We start from the raw sequence: 18135 nt of genomic DNA, 5'->3' as shown, positions 1-18135 counted from the left end.
ACGTGTGCTGCGTGCCTTTCCGTCATGGCCCCGCCCACCTTGTCCCATACGTCATCGCTGTGGCGCGTGTACCCTCTCTTCCGTTTTTAGGAGAGTTGTAGTTTTCTTTAGCAGTTAGCTCTGTTGGTTAGCCTGCTACTCTGCTTTCGATAGGGGGGAAATTAGCAAGCTAACTTGCCACCGGACAAACCTTCACTTTTTCCAGCTATTATCCGAGAGGAGTCCGTCTACTGGCGAGGTAGCGCGATTTCATGTTTATTTTTTTACCACTTAATGTTTTTGGCAGCACGGAGCAAACAGAAATAAACGAGCTAATCATCTGAAGGCTGTTTTAAGACTTAGCCGCTGTTAGCCAGGTCGGCAACTATATAACATCAGACAACTGTTGTTAAAGAACTACATGCTGGCAGCTGAAATCACTGTGTGACTCGTCGTTATAATAATTAATTTGATCAAGCTGCTTCTGCTGATATTATGTTTGTTCCTGGTCTTCAGTGTAGGAAATGGAAACATTTACTCAGCTATTACTCAAACCTTCTGTGTGACACGCCTTCCTGTGACAGCTTCTTGTATTACTTAAATGTATACCATGTCTAATAGCTATATTTATATGCCTTTTAGGTCATGTCGGATTTCTCGGTGAGTTTTCTGCAAACCCAGAATAAGAGTGTATCATTGTTGTAGTTGATTTCTCGCAGTTGTCACCTCTTTGCGTTCTTCTTTAGCTGGCAGATGCATTAGCAGATGACAGCCCAAGCCAGGCTAAAAAAGTAGGGAACACTAATCCCACCGCTCCTGCTGGGAACCCATCAGCTCCTACAAATCCAGGATGGCCAGGTTCAGCGCCTGGAGCACCCACCCAGCCCTCTGCTCCCTGTGACTTTGGTGGATCATCCGGGCCAGGAGCTCCAGGACAGCTCCCATTTCACTCTGGTCCTGGGGCACCAGGGCAGTACCCAGGACCTCCTTCAGCTCCTGGCGGATTTCCCCCTGGGCCTGGGATTCCAGGGCAGTATCCACCAGGAGCCCCAGGGCAGTTCCCCTCCAGTCCTGGAGCCCCTGGGCAGTTTCCTGGGCAGTTTCCTGGGCAGTATCCACCTGAAGGAGCTCCAGGACAGCTACCTGGTGGCCCAGTCCCCTATCCAACTGGACCGTTTCCTTCTGGCCCAGGAGCTCCTGCTGGGCCCTACCCCAATGTACCTTTTCCTGGAGGCGGAGAAGGGATGTATGGACCAGGTGGTCCTGGTGCATTCCCTCCACCCGACCCGTCTGCCTTTTCTGCATTCCCTGCTGGAGGTTTTCCACCCTTACCCACTGGATCATGGGGCCCACCTGCAGGTGGAGGATTCCCTCCTGCCCCAGGCCCTTTTGGTCCAGGCCCAGGGCCTATGGGTCCATATGGGGGCCCAGCAGCTCCTGGAGGCATGTTGGTGAGTCCCTCTCAGTTATTTTCCTGCAGGATGCTTTCAGGCTGGGCTGCTTTTCCATTTCTTTCATTTCCTCTTGGGCTCTGCAGGGGTGCCGCACATAATCACACTGAATCAATATGCAAAAGTAGTTATCAAACATTCATTTTTGTCTTTCAGCCCAGATATTTCCCACCATATAATTGAAAGCAATGAACTCAGCTTTTGGGTGGAACAAGGACAGCCCCGCCTGAATCCATGTTAATGCCACGATGAATGCAGCAACGGTTTTCCCACATTGCCTTGGCTCCTGATTATTATTCATTTGCACAGCATCAGTTTTGTACACTCGCTGCATGATTAAACTGTTAAACCCTCGCTGTTGTCTTTTACTTGCATCAACAAGATGAACGATCAGGAGTTGGTGGCTCAACAGGCTCAAAGTTTCAAATAATGCTTAACTGAAAGTTCCTTCTTTATCAGGTTCAGGATATTGGTGATAAAATATCAGTATTTTCTCTTCGGCCCCCACAGATGCTGCCCTTTGATCTTCCTCTTCATGCTGGAATTCTGCCACGACTTTTAATCACAATAGTCGGGGAGCCGGTTCCTGGTGGGGACAGGTAGAGTAACAACCCTTTCATTCTGCTTCCGTGGATGTCAGGCTCAGTCCTTTGGTCTGTGGATATTACTGATTAACCTCAGCTATGAGTGTGCACGCGCTCATACCAGGGCGCACGCTACGGCGGCCCTGAAGGACCAAACGCGCCTGCGTTTCGCCCTGCGTGCCGTGAGCTGTCGCTGCATTTTGGCTGCTGTCGGTCACAAATAGGATTGACAGGATCCAATTGTGTAAGGGTGTTTACCCCTTTTTCTGTCTCGCAGGTTCCAGGTTGACTTCTTTAAAGGCCCAGATGTCGTCTTTCACTTTAATCCTCGATTCCACGAACAGACAATTGTGAGGAACTCCAGTCTGGGTGGATGCTGGGGGCCGGAGGAGCGGGAGGGAGGATTTCCCTTCGTTCAGGGACGCCGCTTTGAGGTGAATTATCCCTGGCGCGCACAAACCAAAAGTGTGTGTGTGTGTGTCCTTGTACATTGCTTGCAAGGACCAAAGTGCATTTTACCTGCAAGGTGAGGATGGAGTTGGGTAAGGGTCCTCACAAAGATAGAAGGTGAAGGATGTGTGTTTTATTCACACTTTACAGTGGTTCCGAGCACATGTGTTTCCTGTTTATTGTATGTTTACTTTATGAATTTTGATATTTGCACGATGCTTAAATCTGCAATTAAAAACTAATCGACTATTGTAAATTAATAAACCTTAAAACGAGAGGGTTTAAGACATCTAAAATGCTTTTTTATTCGGTCATAGAGAAACTGATAATATTCAGTGCTTCACAACACACCCTAATTCATTTTGGAGCAGAAGCTATTGATTTGCCTTTGTTGCAAACGCCAGCTCTGATCTCTGATGTCTGCTTTTACGCCGTAGCTGAAGATCCTGGTGGAGGAGGACATGTACAAGGTGGCGGTGGACGGCACCCACCTGCTGGAGTACGAGCACAGAGTGGGTGGGATGGAGGACGTGACCCTGGTGCGGGTGGAGGGGGACGTGGCGCTGTACAGCGCGGCGCCCAGCATGATCTGAGCTCTGGGCTGTGGAACCTGCAGCGGAGACCCCGGTCCCAGTTTAAGCTCCTCGGGTTCCCTCGATGGAGTTTTTGAGGCACGAAAACGAAACAATAAAAAAAATGTCATTTATCACCGAGCAGATGGCAGATGAATCCAGGTCTGCACCCAGTAGTCCTGGACTTTTTCTACTGGTTTCATTCTGGCTCGCCAGTCACAATCCAGCTTGTTTTATGAGGTAATCAAAAGACCTCCTTTAGGTAACGCTAATTTATACATAGTGAAGGAGAAAATAGGCCGAGTGGAGCACATCTGAGTGACCTGATCATGAGTCCCATCAGCACTTTGTTTTATAATCCGATCATTTTTAATCACGGTATTGACAAACCTCTGTAGTTTCTCTCTCTCACTCCGTCTCTCTCTCTCTCTCTTATTAACAGAAAAGGCCGATGGTGACGTTTCTAACTATTTATTCTGACTTTAAACTCAGAGTGAGTTTATGCTGAAGTCTTTAACAGTGAAAATAAAAACCAGTAAGGTTCTGGTCTTTGATTTAGTTGCCAAACAATATTTTGAAATTGTCTCATAAATAAAGGCTGTAATAAAGAATTAATGATGTCGGGATGTTTTTTTTGTTATTATTAAGAGATTTTCACATATTCTTCTTGTCACCAAAATGACAGGATAAAACGGGTATTTTGAATACTAAAAGACAGTTTTAAAGGAATGCTGAGCTGCTGCTACGCTTCAGAATAATGAACAGGGAAATTAGTGAATTAGTGAATGAACCTTTTGCTCTCCGCGTCCTGTCAAAGTTCTGCCTGCAGTTCTCGTCCGAGCCGCCAGGGGGCAGCGCAGACACCAACCCGCGCAGCATGAAGAAGGAAGCTAATCGAAAGTGTTCAATGAGTTACGATAAATAGTTTCTCTCCCAGCGGCTTTGTAGATCCATCCTGGTGCCTCCGCACAATGAACGACTCTGCGACCACCGTGGAGACCATTAAGCTGAAGCGGGGACCCACAGGTAAAACCTTGGTTTAGGAGCCTTGACGCGTCGTCCGCGGGTCGCACCGTTAGCGGCTACGTAGCAGTAAAAGTCAACGCGGTCAAGCTAACGGCTAATTTAAGTGAAAGCTGAAACAAACTTCATCCATGCGTGTTCTGCCGAGGTGTGAAATGTATGAGAATGAAGTCAAGGGGTCTTCTAGGTTGTTGCCTCAACGCTGGGGTTAGAAATGGGAGTTTAATCCGATGTGCTTCAGCCTTGTGGTCCAAATCCTTTTAGTGACATTCATTTTTGGCCTCCCAGCCTGGAGCCAGAGAAGCTAATTTATTTGATGGAATGGTCATAAATGGCATTGTCTGATGGTGGGATCTGTCTTTGAAAACACATCGGAGCAACAGGACTCTCCAGCATGCAGCATTGCTCCGAACCTCCCAGTTTGATGGGATCATTCTTATTCTTCCAGGTTTGGGATTCAACATAGTTGGAGGTGTTGACCAGCACTATGTTGCCAATGACGCCAGCATTTATGTGTCCAAAATTAAAGAAGATGGAGCTGCAGCTTTGGATGGCAGGCTGCAGGAGGGGGACAAGATCCTGTCGGTAAGACGCGACCGGAAATCCATGTCACCTGGAGTGAAAGTCCCTGTAACTGGGCTGATATCACATTTGTGGTGCAGATCAATGGAATCTGGCTGAAGGACCGGGAACACAGACACGTGGTGGATCTATTCAAGACGGCAGGGGAGGACGTGGAGCTCTGTGTTCAGAAAAAGGTAGGAGGCAGGGCTTCATTTTCCCTGTTCTGTGGTCTGAACTGCAGCTTCGGGCCACATATACGATGTAGGAACATCCAATCACGGCCGGGAACTTAAACCCAACTAGGAAGGTTGTTTTCAGACACAACCTGCTTTTCTTTCATGCCAGAGTGTAATCTGAAGCATTTTTAAAGATTTGATCTGTTGTTTACCTGCGTGAAAACCTTCTGTGCTTTTTTAACCCCCCCCCTGTGGTGTTTTTTTGTTGTTTTTTCAGGTTCCCAATATCTCAACCGAACCAACAAACTCAGAACCAGAGCCCAAGTCCTCTGTGTCATCTCTGCAAATCCTGACAGTTTTAGGGGCAGCTGCGGCGGTTCTTGCGTTCATTTACTTGAGGCGGTCTAGAAAGGACTTTTAACGCAAGGTGACGTCTGTTATTTTAAACGTTGCTGAAAGGAACAAACTCACAGTTGTAGACTTTATTTTTCCTGATTGGTGAGCGATACCTACTCTCCTGACAACCTCTCCGTCTACTGTTGAATGTAAACGAGACGTTCCTGCCGCTGGGCTGGGCTCGGGCACTGGGACGCTCCCCGTGCACACTGGGACAATCCTTTCCCATCCTCCAGTCGGGTTCTTCATCCCGGTCGGGCTGCTCATGTTGGCTGCAATTAATCCAGATTTCCTTACTGTCAGAATGTCCTTTGAAATTCCCAGATTGAGTCCCACAGGCACTTTTATCCGGTGACAGATTCACTAAAGTTACTCATGTGTGGGCGGGGGGGGACTATTTCCAGCAGCGGATCAATACATGTTTGTCACTCTGGCCAGTGTTTCTGATGCCATAGTCTTAAAATGAATTCTAGATTATATATTTATAAAGTGAAACAGGGTCAGATGATTATTGACAAAATTAGAAATATCAGATTTGATACTAAAGACCAATCACTGGGCGTCACATGATCACTGAGGATGACCCTTTCATTTATGCAGGACAGATAAGATGAATCGCGTGATTGGCAGCTTATCTTTAATCGCGAAGGAGTCCGAGACGATGTTCTCGTTTCGGACGTTCCCCTCGACGACGGCGACCGTGCCGCGCGCCCTCGGGACAGAAACCCAGATTTACACCATTTCCCGTTTTTGTGAAGGATCATGTAAGCCAGTGAGCGTCACCTCAAGAGTTTATCTGCAGGTTTATTATTTTTTTGCACTAGCCACGATCGTTAAACCAGGGTCACGTGAGTGTCGGAGCGCTGGTCGGCCTGGGAGCGTCCGTCAGCCGGCAGCAGCTCGTCTGTCAATGACTCAGAGAGACGGTGAATTGGTGAACGTCGCTTAGAAGCACTAAAATATGCAAATGCTGTTTTATATCCAAGAACCTGCTGTAATAAAGGTGATGATGAACCGGCCTCTTTTGATTTATTTACGCCCTCTTTATTCCAGATGGTCTCATTAAATTATTTTAACCTTAAATTTTAGGGATTTGATACAAATTACTGAGCATTATTATACCTGTCTAGGTAACCTGATTAAACAGGACCGGAAGCCTTTATCCTGCTTTCAAAATAAAAGCTGTGACTCGTTTGCGTCTTTAAAATCACACTTGACGTCATTTAAGTAAATCTCTAGATGAGCCATGTTAGGTGATAGGATCGATCCCAGATCTATGACGGCTAGACCACGAATTAATGACATTATTGGATGGTTCTGTTTTGGTCACGTCCCACCTGTGGCAGCTTGTGATGGGAACGTTCTTTTTCTATATATAATGTTACAGTAATTGACACATGAATCAAAATAAAGAACATTTTCATTAAAGTGGGGACTGGTCAGTCTCCATAGCGAATAAAAAAATAACGTTTCTTTATGTGATCGAGCTGATTTTGCTCCCAGAGAGGTGAGAAAGTTTTAGGCAGGAAAAGTAAACGCGTGCGTGCGTGCGTGCGTGCGTGCTGAGCCTCCTGCAGCAGCATCACCGTCTCCATCAGCTGGTGGAGGATGCTGCCTCGGAGCCACAGATGATGTCATGTAACGCTTCAGTCCGGCCACAGGAGACAGACGGAGCGCAGCCGCGCCACGACGGCCTCCCATCTGCCCCCCTCTCATCCGGAGAGCCCGCATCGGCGGATTTCCAGGGCTCCGTTAGGGAGTCATGTCGCGGAGCTTTGGGCCGAGCGGCCGCGGTTGCTGGAGGAAGCAGGCGGACAGTAGAAGCATCGGACGGGGGAGCTGCTAGGGCCGAACTTGGAGCAGCCCTCCACCACCGGCATCACCTCCGGCTGCATCCAGCGAAAATCAGCGGGGCTGAGGAGAGCCAGCCCCGCCGCTCCAGCTCCGTCCCCCGGGGGGACATGGGCCGCCGCGCCGCCGCAGCCCTCCGCTCTGCGCCCGCGATGACAGCCGCGCTGCCGCCTCATGTCAGCACTTGTAGGCCTCTGGGTCACATCACCGTCTGATGCTAAATTCTGAGGGATTATTGCGGCTCTTTCGCTCAGATACCCGGGATCAAGCTGCCTCTCCACTCATTTTCGCCCCCATCGCTGCTGGAATCAGTTTTCTGCCCGCTGAAATCTGGCCGGAGCTTCATTTGACACTTCACTGGCTTTCCTGCCCGGCGGTCATCTCCCTGCGGGGGGGAGTGAGGACCTGAGGCCTGCCCGCTGCATGTGGAGCTCCTGACGGCCATCAGACGTGGAGGGTGGGGACGTTCTTCCCAGCTGGGGTTTGAGCCATGGCCAATGAACCGGTCATCCTTAACGTGTACGACATGGTAAGATATTATGTCACCACAAACTGGAGGTAAATATTGGGTCTGGCCCCTTTAGCTCCACTTTATAGAGTAGCGGTGCCTGTTTTTCAAGTGTGTCTGCATTTTCAAGCTCATAATGAACCAGTGATGCTCAGGAATTAATGGTTGAGCCCTTTTAAAATGTTTGTTTTGCTACTTTGCACACGGCGGCCATTTTTGATTTACCAGGAGTTAAAAGAGGCAGAAAAGTTGAAAGAAAAAAAAGCATTTATCTTATTTATCTTGGCCCTTTACCGGTCACCACTCCACTTGCCTCATGCGTGGTTTTAGAATGATCCCATCCTGCACCCCCACACTGGCAGACGAGTGAGCCCCCTCGTTCTGCCCACCGCCTGTCTTATGCAACATGTTGCTGTAATCCAACTCACAGTGGAGCCAAACATTGTCAGCACATTGTATAACATCGACAAACCTACGACTTATTTCACATTATATTTGTTAAATTGCAAATTTTTCACATTATTCCTCAAAACCTGTAAATATGTTAATGCAAACAGATAAACTGCAGGGGCAGCACTTCCTGTCACATGATCTACAGGGCCCAGGCTCTTTTAATTGCCCTTTGACCTTTGCAGATCCCACCAGGCCCTCAAAAACACAGTCTCCAAGGCCAGTAGATGCTGCAAAAATCACATGTGTGATGTTGGAGAGATATTCTTGTCTTTAAAACATTTTATGAACATAAGAAAACTGGTTCTGACCATGTAAATAAAGTGTAGTTGCTGAATTGTAGCTTTTATGCACAAGAAAAACACTCAAACAATCCCCGTTTGAGCCCATAGGTGCGCTATAGTGTCCCAAATTGTTAAAATAATCCTTCAAAATTATACAAAACTGAATTTCTAGATGAAAAAAAAACTTCAGAATTGCATGTTACAGACGTTGGACACTCCTCAGTGCTCTGGATAAAGGGGAGAGAAGGATGAAAAGGTGCTTTTTTGTGGAGAACTCCAGCCTCCGCTGCCCAGAGAGGCTGCAGCCAGCCAGGGCTGACGAGGGGATCGATCGGTGTGACTGACACTGGCTGCAGAGAAGGCTGCACGGACGGTTACATCAGCGCTGGGTGATTCTGGGAAACGGGACGCTCGAGTTTCTGCCAGCAGCGGAAGCAGCGTGCACAGAAACGCTCCAGATTTCTGTAGACTGACTCAGAACAGCGGCCCTCCAGCCTGTCTCCGCTGCTGCTGCTGAGCCCAAACAGGATCAGAAACATGAGACGTCTCTGTTGCACAGAGAGACGGTGGATGTGCTTTTTTTATTGTATCAGAGCGGAAACCTGCTCCATTATTAATAGAGGACATCTGTGGCAGCGCGAGAAGCTCTTAGCGTGTCCCTCGGGGGTGTCAGAGGGCGCCGATGAATCGTGGAATAAATAATCTCCCCACTGACACGAATGTTTCCCTTCAACAAAAACCCTCCTGATCCGGCCTTTCCTGCAGGCTTGGATTTTACCAGCGCAGCTCTGGAACCCAGCAAGCGCATCATGTGAGCGTCAAAGGTTCTGTTATCTAACCCGCTTTGTTCTGGCGGAGACAGCAGGCATAGCAACGAGGAGCAGAGCAGCAGAACACTGAAATAAAGTCCAAGTTAGCGCGTATGCTAATTTCAACCGCAGCAACAGGAACGTCCTCGTACAAGTGGTGCTTATTAAATGTGAACCTTTTGATGGGTAATGAGATGTTTACTGGGTTGTGCTTGTCGGCAGCAATCTGAATCTCTCTAATGTCCGTCTCTGAAGCTGGCATTTGGTTTGTCCATTCTGGGCTACCGTAGCCAAATGACTGATTTAGCCAGAGAGCATTTCCCAGCAGATTGATACCAGAAAATGATGATTTATGACAGATTCTGACTCCTGTTATAGTAAAATTTGGTGGTTCTTTCAGCACATTTGTAGTATTTGCTTGTATTTTTCTTGTGAGACCTTCAGTCCCCTGGCTGCACCTTTAAGTGCTGCGTATTAATGATTGATATGCGATTGCACAGCCGTAAATCCTCAGACTTGTGCAGCTGTAAGCACATCTGCACTCTTTATGGTGCTCATGATGGTGTTTTCTAGTCTGCAGTGATGATCCTTTTTCATATCTGACACATTTAGTACCTATTGATCCTAAATGAATTCTCTCTCTCTCTCTCTGCAGTACTGGATCAATGAATACACGTCCACTCTGGGTATTGGAGTCTTTCATTCAGGCATTGAGATTTATGGAAGAGGTAAGACTTTTATTTCTTTTAATTGTGAGAATCTTCTTTTTCAGACTCAAATGAAATGCCTGCTTTTTAAAAATGGATTCTTAATAGCATTTCTCTTCGTTGAGTCACCACTGACTCAGTTTGCATGTATGTGTGTGCGCGTGTTTGTGTGTGTGTGTGTGTGTGTGTGTGTGTGTGTGTGTGAGGCAGAGAAACAACACAGAACTATTATCCATTTGTAGACTATAGAGTAGAACGCAACGGCTAAATGCTTTAGCAGCTAAATTGCTAACAGCGTGCAGCTGTTGTTCCGCTCGTGTAAACAGGACACAGACGGACCCGTAATTATCCGAGTCAGTGATTTAAACACAGTGATTAATCACTTGCTTCTCTGTGATTACGGTCGCCTCCAATTGTTTGTTTAACCTCTGCTTTGTCACCCCTGCAGAATTTGCATACGGGGGTCACCCCTACCCCTTCAGTGGCATCTTTGAGATCAACCCCGGCAACGCAGCCGAACTGGGAGAGACCTTCAAGTTCAAGTGAGTCTTGTTGGAGCTGGCAGGTACACGGCGCCGAGGCCACCCGCCCATCTTTTGTCCTCTCCAAACAGGGAGGCCATCGTGCTGGGCACCACGGACTTCACGGAGGAGGACATCGATAAAATCATGGAGGAGCTTGGCAAAGAGTTTCGAGGCAGCGCCTACCACCTGATGCACAAAAACTGCAACCACTTCTCCTCCTCGCTGTCCGAGGTCAGTCACAGACCACCGCTAGATGCTGCTGTGAGAATAGTGTTGTGAAGGCACCTCCTGTCGTCTGGTTTGGTTTCAGTGGGATCAGCACAGCCTGCTTCCTTTTTGTTATCTCGCACATTTTTTGCAGTTGCTGTGTGGGCGAGAAATCCCCCGCTGGGTCAACAGGCTGGCCTACTTCAGCTCCTGCATCCCCTTCCTGCAGAGCTGCCTCCCCAAGGAGTGGTTGACCCCGGCGGCCCTGCAGAGCCACATCAGCCTGGGCCTCCACAAAGACGAACGCAACGATTCAAGCGACGACGAGCCCTCCTCTCCGTCCGGAGCGGCGGCCACCGGCTCCTCCCACAGCTGTCGCCACACGAGAGTCTGAACTCGCCAACAAAAACGTCCTGACCTCTGCCGGGGGGGCGGTCGGCTTCAACAACCACCTGACCTCATACTGTCCTCTGAGTAAAGAGGCAGGAAACAAAGACGTCCCGGTTCCAGAGGAATCCTTCGGGTTTTTCGACAACTGGACATGGGGCTTTTCCTGCACACTCGATTTCAGATTCACAGACCTTGATTCAGACGTTCTGGGTCTTTTTCTTGAACTTTTAAACCTTTGTTAGCCTTGTTCCCTGCCCTGCCTTCAGAGCTGCTTTTGTAGAGTAACTTGATATACACCCGAGGCTTCTTATCCTGAATTTAATCCACTCGATTTCAACTGATTCTCTCCCAAAAGCCTCTTCGTGGCCTTCAGTTGATATTAATGACTGCTCTCTGTACCTGAGGAGCACAAGGGTTGAAATGATTTGGCTGATTTTCAACTGAATTCAAATCAAAATTTTGCAGGTGGAGAGAGTTTTCAAGAAGGCAACACTTGTCGTGGAGTGTTTCTCATCCCCGTTCCATTTTGAAGGTGAACCTGTCCTCCCCCAGGTCTTGTTTTTACTGTGAACCGCCTGTTATGGAGGGTCAATATTGTTTTATTTCAGGAGCTTTCCTGCAGCTCCAGGCTGGATTGTGTTTGCGGTGAACGTCCCAGAGGCACAAACACACAGAAAGTCATGTTAATACAATATCAAGTCTCGACTTTAATACCTAGTGGGGATCTTTTGTCAGTACCTTGGTAAAAAATGGGCTTCACAGTATAAAAAAGCTCCCAAGCTAAACAGTTCCTTTTAAAGCTAATGTGCAAAGAAAAATAGAAAACTTTAAAATTTAAACTTTCAGATTGTAGCAGCTAATACAACCAAGAGTTTTTTTTTTAATTTAATAAATTATTGGTGACACTTGACCAATATCATATTTGTCCAGGTAGTTCGCGTAACTTAGCATTTCAAGACACAACTGTTAAACTTTGTTCACATACAAATTCAAGAATTAAACTTGACACCCAGAGGAGCCGATAAAAACTTTAAATTCTTATTCGATTTGGCATTTAATGGGAGTTCTATTCTAGGTCTTGCCTATCCCTGGTTGGATAAGCTATAGCTATACTGAGCTAACCAGCCCATAGTCCTGTGTCATATTTGTGTCATATAAGAGCATAGACAGAACTTGTGATTAATATGAAAACAAGCCTTTTGATAAGTTTGCTTTAGCTCCAAACCTACTTGACAAGCCCAGTGATGATGATCATTATAATCATAAGGACGCAGGTGATTTACCCTCCCCGTCCCTCGTGCTGTGTTAAAGGACTCTTTCTCAGGAAGGAAAACACAACCGAAACATGCCGATTAAAAGAAAGTGCAAAATAACCATTGAGTTCTCCATCTAAACAAGGGTTTTGGTCTTATTTATATTTATGCTTCACCAAGGGTATTGTATTAAGATTTTGGTATATTTTCTGTCGGTTACAGCTGTACAGTGATCAGTATTCCTGTATTTGACACTTTCTACAGAGCTGACCAGGTATTTTTTCTATGGTACCGTGTCAACCTTAACCCCATGATCCCTTTTCCTAACCCGAGACAACAACGATATAGTGCTAGAATAAAAAACTGGAACAGCAGATAAGTGTTTTTTTTTTTTTGCATCATTGGCATCAGTTATGTTTTGATACGGTGAAACAAATATAGTGACAGGCCTTATTTTCAGACTATAGGACCACATTATAGAGGAAACATGTATTTGATATTCTACCTCAAACCTAGAGCCATGATCGGAGGTTTCAGCCTCCAAAAAGAAAGTTTTCATCATCATGTTGCTTGTGGGGGAATGTTGGATCGTTGACCAATAATAATAATAGACTGGCCTAAATTGGATACTGAATTGTTTACATGTCAGGTCAAAATAAATGCTTTCTCTTCATCTTTGGATGGAAATGTTTTTTTCATTGCAAAAAACCCAAAAAAAACAAAACTTTTTGATAGTGTAAAGAACATTAAGGCGGCTACTTTTCCTAAATATGATACAATTCAAAAGATTGAATTTATCATTGAACGTCTGAAACTAATGTTTTAGGACTTTTAGATCATTTTACTGAAGAACGATCCGATTCAGGTTCTTTTGAAAAGAAACCCCAAGATTCGCGTTTATTCCCCTGGACAATTGATAGACAATTAAATTAGAATACAGTACTTTCCACACCATGAGCGCCTTAACTGGCTTTTTATAGGTTTATTTTAATGACCGTGTAAAAGAAAATTATATTATTGCTCCGTAACAGCCCAAAATTGGCAGGGTAAATGCAGCAACACCTGTAGCGTGTCCAATTTAGCGGCTTTCTCGCTAAATCTGGCGACAAGGGGCTCCCAGGGGTCTCCAGCTGCAGACCCACCCATATGTGTAGTCCGTACTGCGCAAGCGCAACACCGCTGCGGCTGGCCCGGTGGCCACGTACCTGCATATGTTCAAAGGAGCTTTGATTGTAAACATCGTACTATAGAACTACGCTACATTGCGTAACTCCTGCCTAGACTACTGGTATCGATTAAACTCAACTAGAGTCAGCAGCGATCAAAGCAAATACAAATTGCAAGGTAAGATATTAAAAAAGAAACCACTGGGCTTCTGCATCAATTGTTTAGGCTGCACGATGAAAACGTAACCACAGTATATAATATTATTATTAAGTTAATTTGCCATTTTATAGCCCCTCCCACATTATTTATCTCGCCTTTACAATAACATGGAAACGTAAACTATGTAAATTTGGCGATGACGTCATGTCCGTTTTAGGACAGCCAATAGCGGCCGTCGTTGTTGGGGAGTTGGCTCCCCCCGCGAGGCACTCGTTCATTCGCCATTTTGATCTCGACAGTTAAAGGACGAGACTGAAGTTGGCGAAAACCAGCGTAGCAGACGGGAAAACAAAGAGTAATCGAGGCTAACAGAATCTCCAAGGTGAACGACAAAGGCGAAATAATGCGTCACTTTTTATTGCGCCTAGAGGATTTGGGTGTTTTTCCGTGGTCGTTGGTGGCTAGCTCGCCTGTGCTAGCAGGAGTCGACCTCGAGGCGAACAGCAGCCATCATGGCACTAAAATAACAGGCCGAACCTACCTAACGCAGTTTAATCCATAATTGAACAAGAGTACAGTTTGGACGGACATATTTTGCGTTGTTTTTATTAACGTATATATTCCCATTGTTGGGGCGTGTTGCCGCAGCGAGAGCTGCTAGCTAGCATGCTACAACAAGGCCCGCCTCGTTGAATGATTCGATGGTTTCGGTGGTCATAATTTTAATAGAATAATATTGCTGATGTGACTAATCGACATGGCTTTGTATGGTCCACCAGGCCTTGATGTGATTAAAACGGGGATACACGTGCATCTTAATCTCAACTAATTTTTGGCTTTGCTTAATCGCGTCATTCGTCTTTAACGTATTTTTTCTACCGTTAAATCACACCCGCAGTGGTTCATTAAGTAATCGAAATGTAATAATTCTGGATGGGTCGACGAAATTAGTTAATCATCGTTGCACCGGGTCCCTGTGTGGCGGAGGCCCTGGACCCGCAACGATGCGGGTTGGAGGCCCGCCACGCATATTTCCTGTATGTGCTCAGCCCTGCGGTGGTGCACGGAAACCGTGCTAGAAAACATGGCTAGTCTATTGAATGTGGCGCATTTTAGGGTTCCCTGCCATCGTTTTGTAGCTCTGGAAGCTGCTGTCGGTGCCCGTTTAGGCTCTCCAACCTCAAACATCGAAACTGGGTTCGGCCCAGTTTAACTGAGCCTCGGGCCTCACTGAAACCACTAGGATGTTATTGCACTTGTGGGTTAATGTTCACCAGATCTCCTGCTTGCACTTTCACCAGTTAACAATGAGTGGTTGCCGTGTTTTCATTGGCCACTTGAGCCCCCACGCCAGAGAGAGGGACGTGGAGAAGTTCTTCAAGGGATACGGACGCATACGGGAAATCAACTTGAAGAATGGATTTGGCTTTGTGGTGAGTCTCTGACCACTTGTCAGATACAGGCTTTGCACTTCTCCCGCTGTCTAATTTGTTACAATTAAAACCTCCTCAGGAATTTGATGACCACAGAGATGCAGATGATGCCGTTTATGAACTGAATGGCAAAGAGTTGTGCAGTGAAAGGTATAAAATTACTGCTTCCTTTCTTTTGAACCTTGTACTGTAAAAGCAAACTTGCAGTGTTTCCTTGTCACCATCACGTGCACACAGCATTTCAAGTCATTTATTGGTCCCGAAAAGACAGGCCGTCTCCGTTGGCGCCATGGCTGTAACGGCGCTTTCTTTTCAGGGTCACGATTGAGCATGCTCGCTCCAGGCGGGGCAGAGGTGGCGGCCCAGGAATGGGGCGCTTTGGTGGTGGTGGTGGTGGTGGTGGGGGCGGCGGAGGAGGAGGCGGCTATCGGCCCTCTCGCAGCAGCGGACCCAGGTGAAGACAAGTTTTTTTTGTTGCCGTGGTCCAACTTGTTTCAGTTTTTTTTGTAAAACGCAGATTTCCTTTTTGTTTCCAGATACGGCCCTCCTGTTCGCACTGAGCACAGACTCATTGTGGAGAACCTGTCTTCGCGAATCAGCTGGCAGGTAAGGTTTCTTTATTACCTCTCAAAATCCACACCCCTCTGTCCTTTTTTTTAAGATTATGCTATAACATTCATTTGATCATGTGGCAGTCGATGCCTCATCAGATTATGTTAAAAAATGTTACTCCATGTTTTTCAAAAGTACATTTCAGCTGCTTGTGGGCATTCTAACAAACATTTAACTGTTTTTTAGCAGCTGCTCTATAATGGTCTCCTGTGTATCAGACGAATACATGCGCTCATCAGGTGTCAGAAGTGTCTAGCGCCCTCTCCTGGTTGTTTTTCTGAATAGTGTCCATTTGGTGCCTCTCCCTGCACGCAGTTGCCGCCGGTCTAAAGTCTTGGCTGGGCTCCATAGCGGGTGAAAGTGGTCTAGCGCAGGATACGGTAGCCTTAGGAGGTCCGTAGCCCCAGTCTGGAGGTTCTGTGGGCTGGCATCCTCTCTCAAATCCACGGTCCCTACACTCTCCCATTTGGGTCTTTGTCTGTTGCTGATGGAGCTGGGGAAGGGTGTTGAGTTGGGAGCACACCCCTCCCCCTACTTGCTCTCTGGTGGTTCCTTACTTGTGGAGGCCGGATGCTGAGTCAAGGCCGAGGTCGTTTCTCAAGGGCTTAACACTGCATTGGTTCCCATTTGCTATTTGGACAAGTGGCTCTATGCTAATGTCTTCTTGGGTATGGAGCGGTAAGTAGTAAATACTCCTGTGATTGGGTTTTTAGGGATGGGTGGTGAACAGTTGCAGTCTCAAATGGGAAAGGGATCAATTTTACTGTCAGCACTTTTGCAAATTTAGTAGCAATTTAAACATAAATGCTAAAATCTAGAAAAGTTTTTTTTTCTTAAAACGATTGACCTGTAAAACACGCAGACACAAAATCAATCTTATTTAATGCTGCATTCAGAATCAGCTTCCATTTGCTGATAAAACTGCGTAACACATGTTGACCGCCTCATTATAGTGCTTCAAATCTGTAGCTCATTAAAATAAACCAAATTAATGGGATCATAACTCTGGTCCACACTATATTTGTGCACATTCCAACCGCTGAAGAGGGATATTATTAGCTTTAAGCGTGATATTGTTCTGGTTTCTGTGCTCACATTTCTCCCTCCAGGTAAGACAAGGCTCTCTCAGGCACCTGCTGTTCCGTCCTGTGTCGCTAATGTAGCTCTCTGCTTTCCAACAGGACCTGAAGGACATGATGAGGAAAGCAGGTGAAGTTACCTTTGTGGACGCTCACAGGCCCAACAAAAACGAAGGGTGAGTCTTGCTCCTGTCGGCCAGACGCGTGTGGTGGCTCAGACTTGTGACGGCTGCGTCTGCTGCAGGGTGGTGGAGTTTGCATCCCGCAGTGACATGAAGAGCGCCATCTCCAAGTTTGATGGGACAGAGCTGAATGGACGGAAGCTGAAGGTCTTTGAGGACAGCAGAAAGTCAGTTTTGCTCCCTGCCAACACATTTGAAACATGGGTTCTTCTTCTTGTGCCGAATCTACAATGACGTCTTTACTCCCTGCAGCCACAGCAAGAGCCGCTCCCGCTCCAGAAGCTACTCCCGCTCCAAGAGCCGCTCCAGGAGCCGCAACCGGTCCAGGAGCCGCTCCAGGTCCCTCAGTCGCACCCCAGAGCGGAAGTCATCAGGTGGGGGCAAGGCTGCCGGCAGGTCCCCCTCTAGGTCCAAGTCCCGCTCAAAGTCCCCGTCCAGGTCTCGCTCACGGTCCCCCCTCCCCGACCCAAACAAACAGTCCCGCTCACGTTCTCGCTCCCGGTCCAGGTCCCGGTCCCGCTCACGTTCTCGCTCCCCCTCAGCAGATAGCAAACACTGAGGCTGTCCGTCTGTCGGGCGTACAGACTGACAGCTGCTGGTGGTGGTGGCATTGGTGATCAGTCTTTTTAAATGAAGGGGAGAACATTTTACATGCCTTTTTTTTCCTTTTGAAATAAGATCTTGCGTCATTAATCTACTTTTTTTTTTTAAGTTTGTCTTTGTCAGGAGAAAAAGATTGACAATGATTGGCTCTTTTAACCCCCCTTCGAGTGTGTGTAAAACCATCAGATTTGGGCCCTGTTCTGGCGCCTCCCTTCCCCCCAGCACCCTGCCAGGATTGTTGGAACCATAAAATGTCACCGAGCAAGTTTGACGTGAGCTCTGGTATCGCCGCGAAACTGTGATTGTGCTTTTGTTGAGGTGTGTTGCGTTCACTGACCTGGCACGTAAACACCGGTCGGTGGTCTATTTCAGTTCTGTCTTGTGTAAAATCTCATTAAATGTCTTTTTTTTAAACACTGCTGTATCACAATTTTGTTTCATGTTGCAGTTTTTTTCTTTCATTTTTTCATTTGTTTGCTGGAGCTTCTGCTCTGGTCTCAATTTCAGCAAGAGAAACTTCAGAAAGTTAATTTGATACTAATAAAATACATAACATCACTTCAGTTGTCCTGTGATGTGTAGATTAAAATGTGTCTGAAATTAGACCATTAATCCCACATTAGTTACAAATGTATCCAAGGAAGCATCGATACATAAACTCGGATTAATATAATCCGTTTAAATTAATCTGCCGGTTTGAGAGGACCTTGAAGGCTGAATAA

The 18135-nt window shown here is 46.7% G+C and overlaps 4 protein-coding genes across 5 annotated transcripts; all 4 read left to right on the top strand.

Annotated features, from left to right (window-relative positions):
• The first annotated feature begins 81 nt into the window (after window positions 1-81).
• On the top strand, window positions 82-3651 carry lgals3a (lectin, galactoside binding soluble 3a). Its single transcript, XM_011614877.2, has 6 exons — window positions 82-238; window positions 622-639; window positions 726-1430; window positions 1941-2029; window positions 2292-2448; window positions 2902-3651. The coding sequence occupies exons 2-6, from the start codon at window positions 625-627 to the stop codon at window positions 3055-3057; spliced, it is 1122 nt and encodes a 373-aa protein (XP_011613179.1). The 5' UTR covers window positions 82-238; window positions 622-624; the 3' UTR covers window positions 3058-3651.
• Window positions 3652-3867: 216 nt separating this feature from the next.
• On the top strand, window positions 3868-6214 carry synj2bp (synaptojanin 2 binding protein). Its single transcript, XM_003962364.3, has 4 exons — window positions 3868-4062; window positions 4508-4644; window positions 4722-4817; window positions 5077-6214. The coding sequence occupies exons 1-4, from the start codon at window positions 4008-4010 to the stop codon at window positions 5218-5220; spliced, it is 432 nt and encodes a 143-aa protein (XP_003962413.1). The 5' UTR covers window positions 3868-4007; the 3' UTR covers window positions 5221-6214.
• A 536-nt stretch (window positions 6215-6750) lies between these two features.
• Window positions 6751-12851, top strand: LOC101076023 (deubiquitinase DESI2). 2 transcript variants are annotated; one of them, XM_029830188.1, is made up of 5 exons: window positions 6751-7575; window positions 9753-9825; window positions 10253-10346; window positions 10418-10559; window positions 10639-12851. In XM_029830188.1, exons 1-5 carry the CDS (start codon window positions 7537-7539, stop codon window positions 10927-10929), a joined length of 639 nt encoding a protein of 212 aa, XP_029686048.1. In that variant the 5' UTR covers window positions 6751-7536; the 3' UTR covers window positions 10930-12851. The 2 variants fall into 2 exon arrangements, with proteins under 2 accessions (XP_029686048.1, XP_003962392.1); XM_003962343.3 differs by having other exon boundaries at window positions 6760-7575; window positions 10690-12851.
• An 877-nt stretch (window positions 12852-13728) lies between these two features.
• srsf5a (serine and arginine rich splicing factor 5a) lies at window positions 13729-17971 on the top strand. The gene is made up of 8 exons (XM_011614900.2): window positions 13729-13886; window positions 14806-14937; window positions 15017-15087; window positions 15254-15391; window positions 15474-15543; window positions 16731-16804; window positions 16873-16977; window positions 17063-17971. The coding sequence occupies exons 2-8, from the start codon at window positions 14812-14814 to the stop codon at window positions 17367-17369; spliced, it is 891 nt and encodes a 296-aa protein (XP_011613202.1). The 5' UTR covers window positions 13729-13886; window positions 14806-14811; the 3' UTR covers window positions 17370-17971.
• The last annotated feature ends 164 nt before the right edge of the window (window positions 17972-18135 follow it).

Source organism: Takifugu rubripes, chromosome 2, assembly GCF_901000725.2.
Source record: "Takifugu rubripes chromosome 2, fTakRub1.2, whole genome shotgun sequence".
NCBI lineage: Eukaryota > Metazoa > Chordata > Actinopteri > Tetraodontiformes > Tetraodontidae > Takifugu > Takifugu rubripes.
The sequence above is the reverse complement of the archived record's forward strand: the minus strand, read 5'-3'. Positions and strand labels throughout refer to the sequence as shown.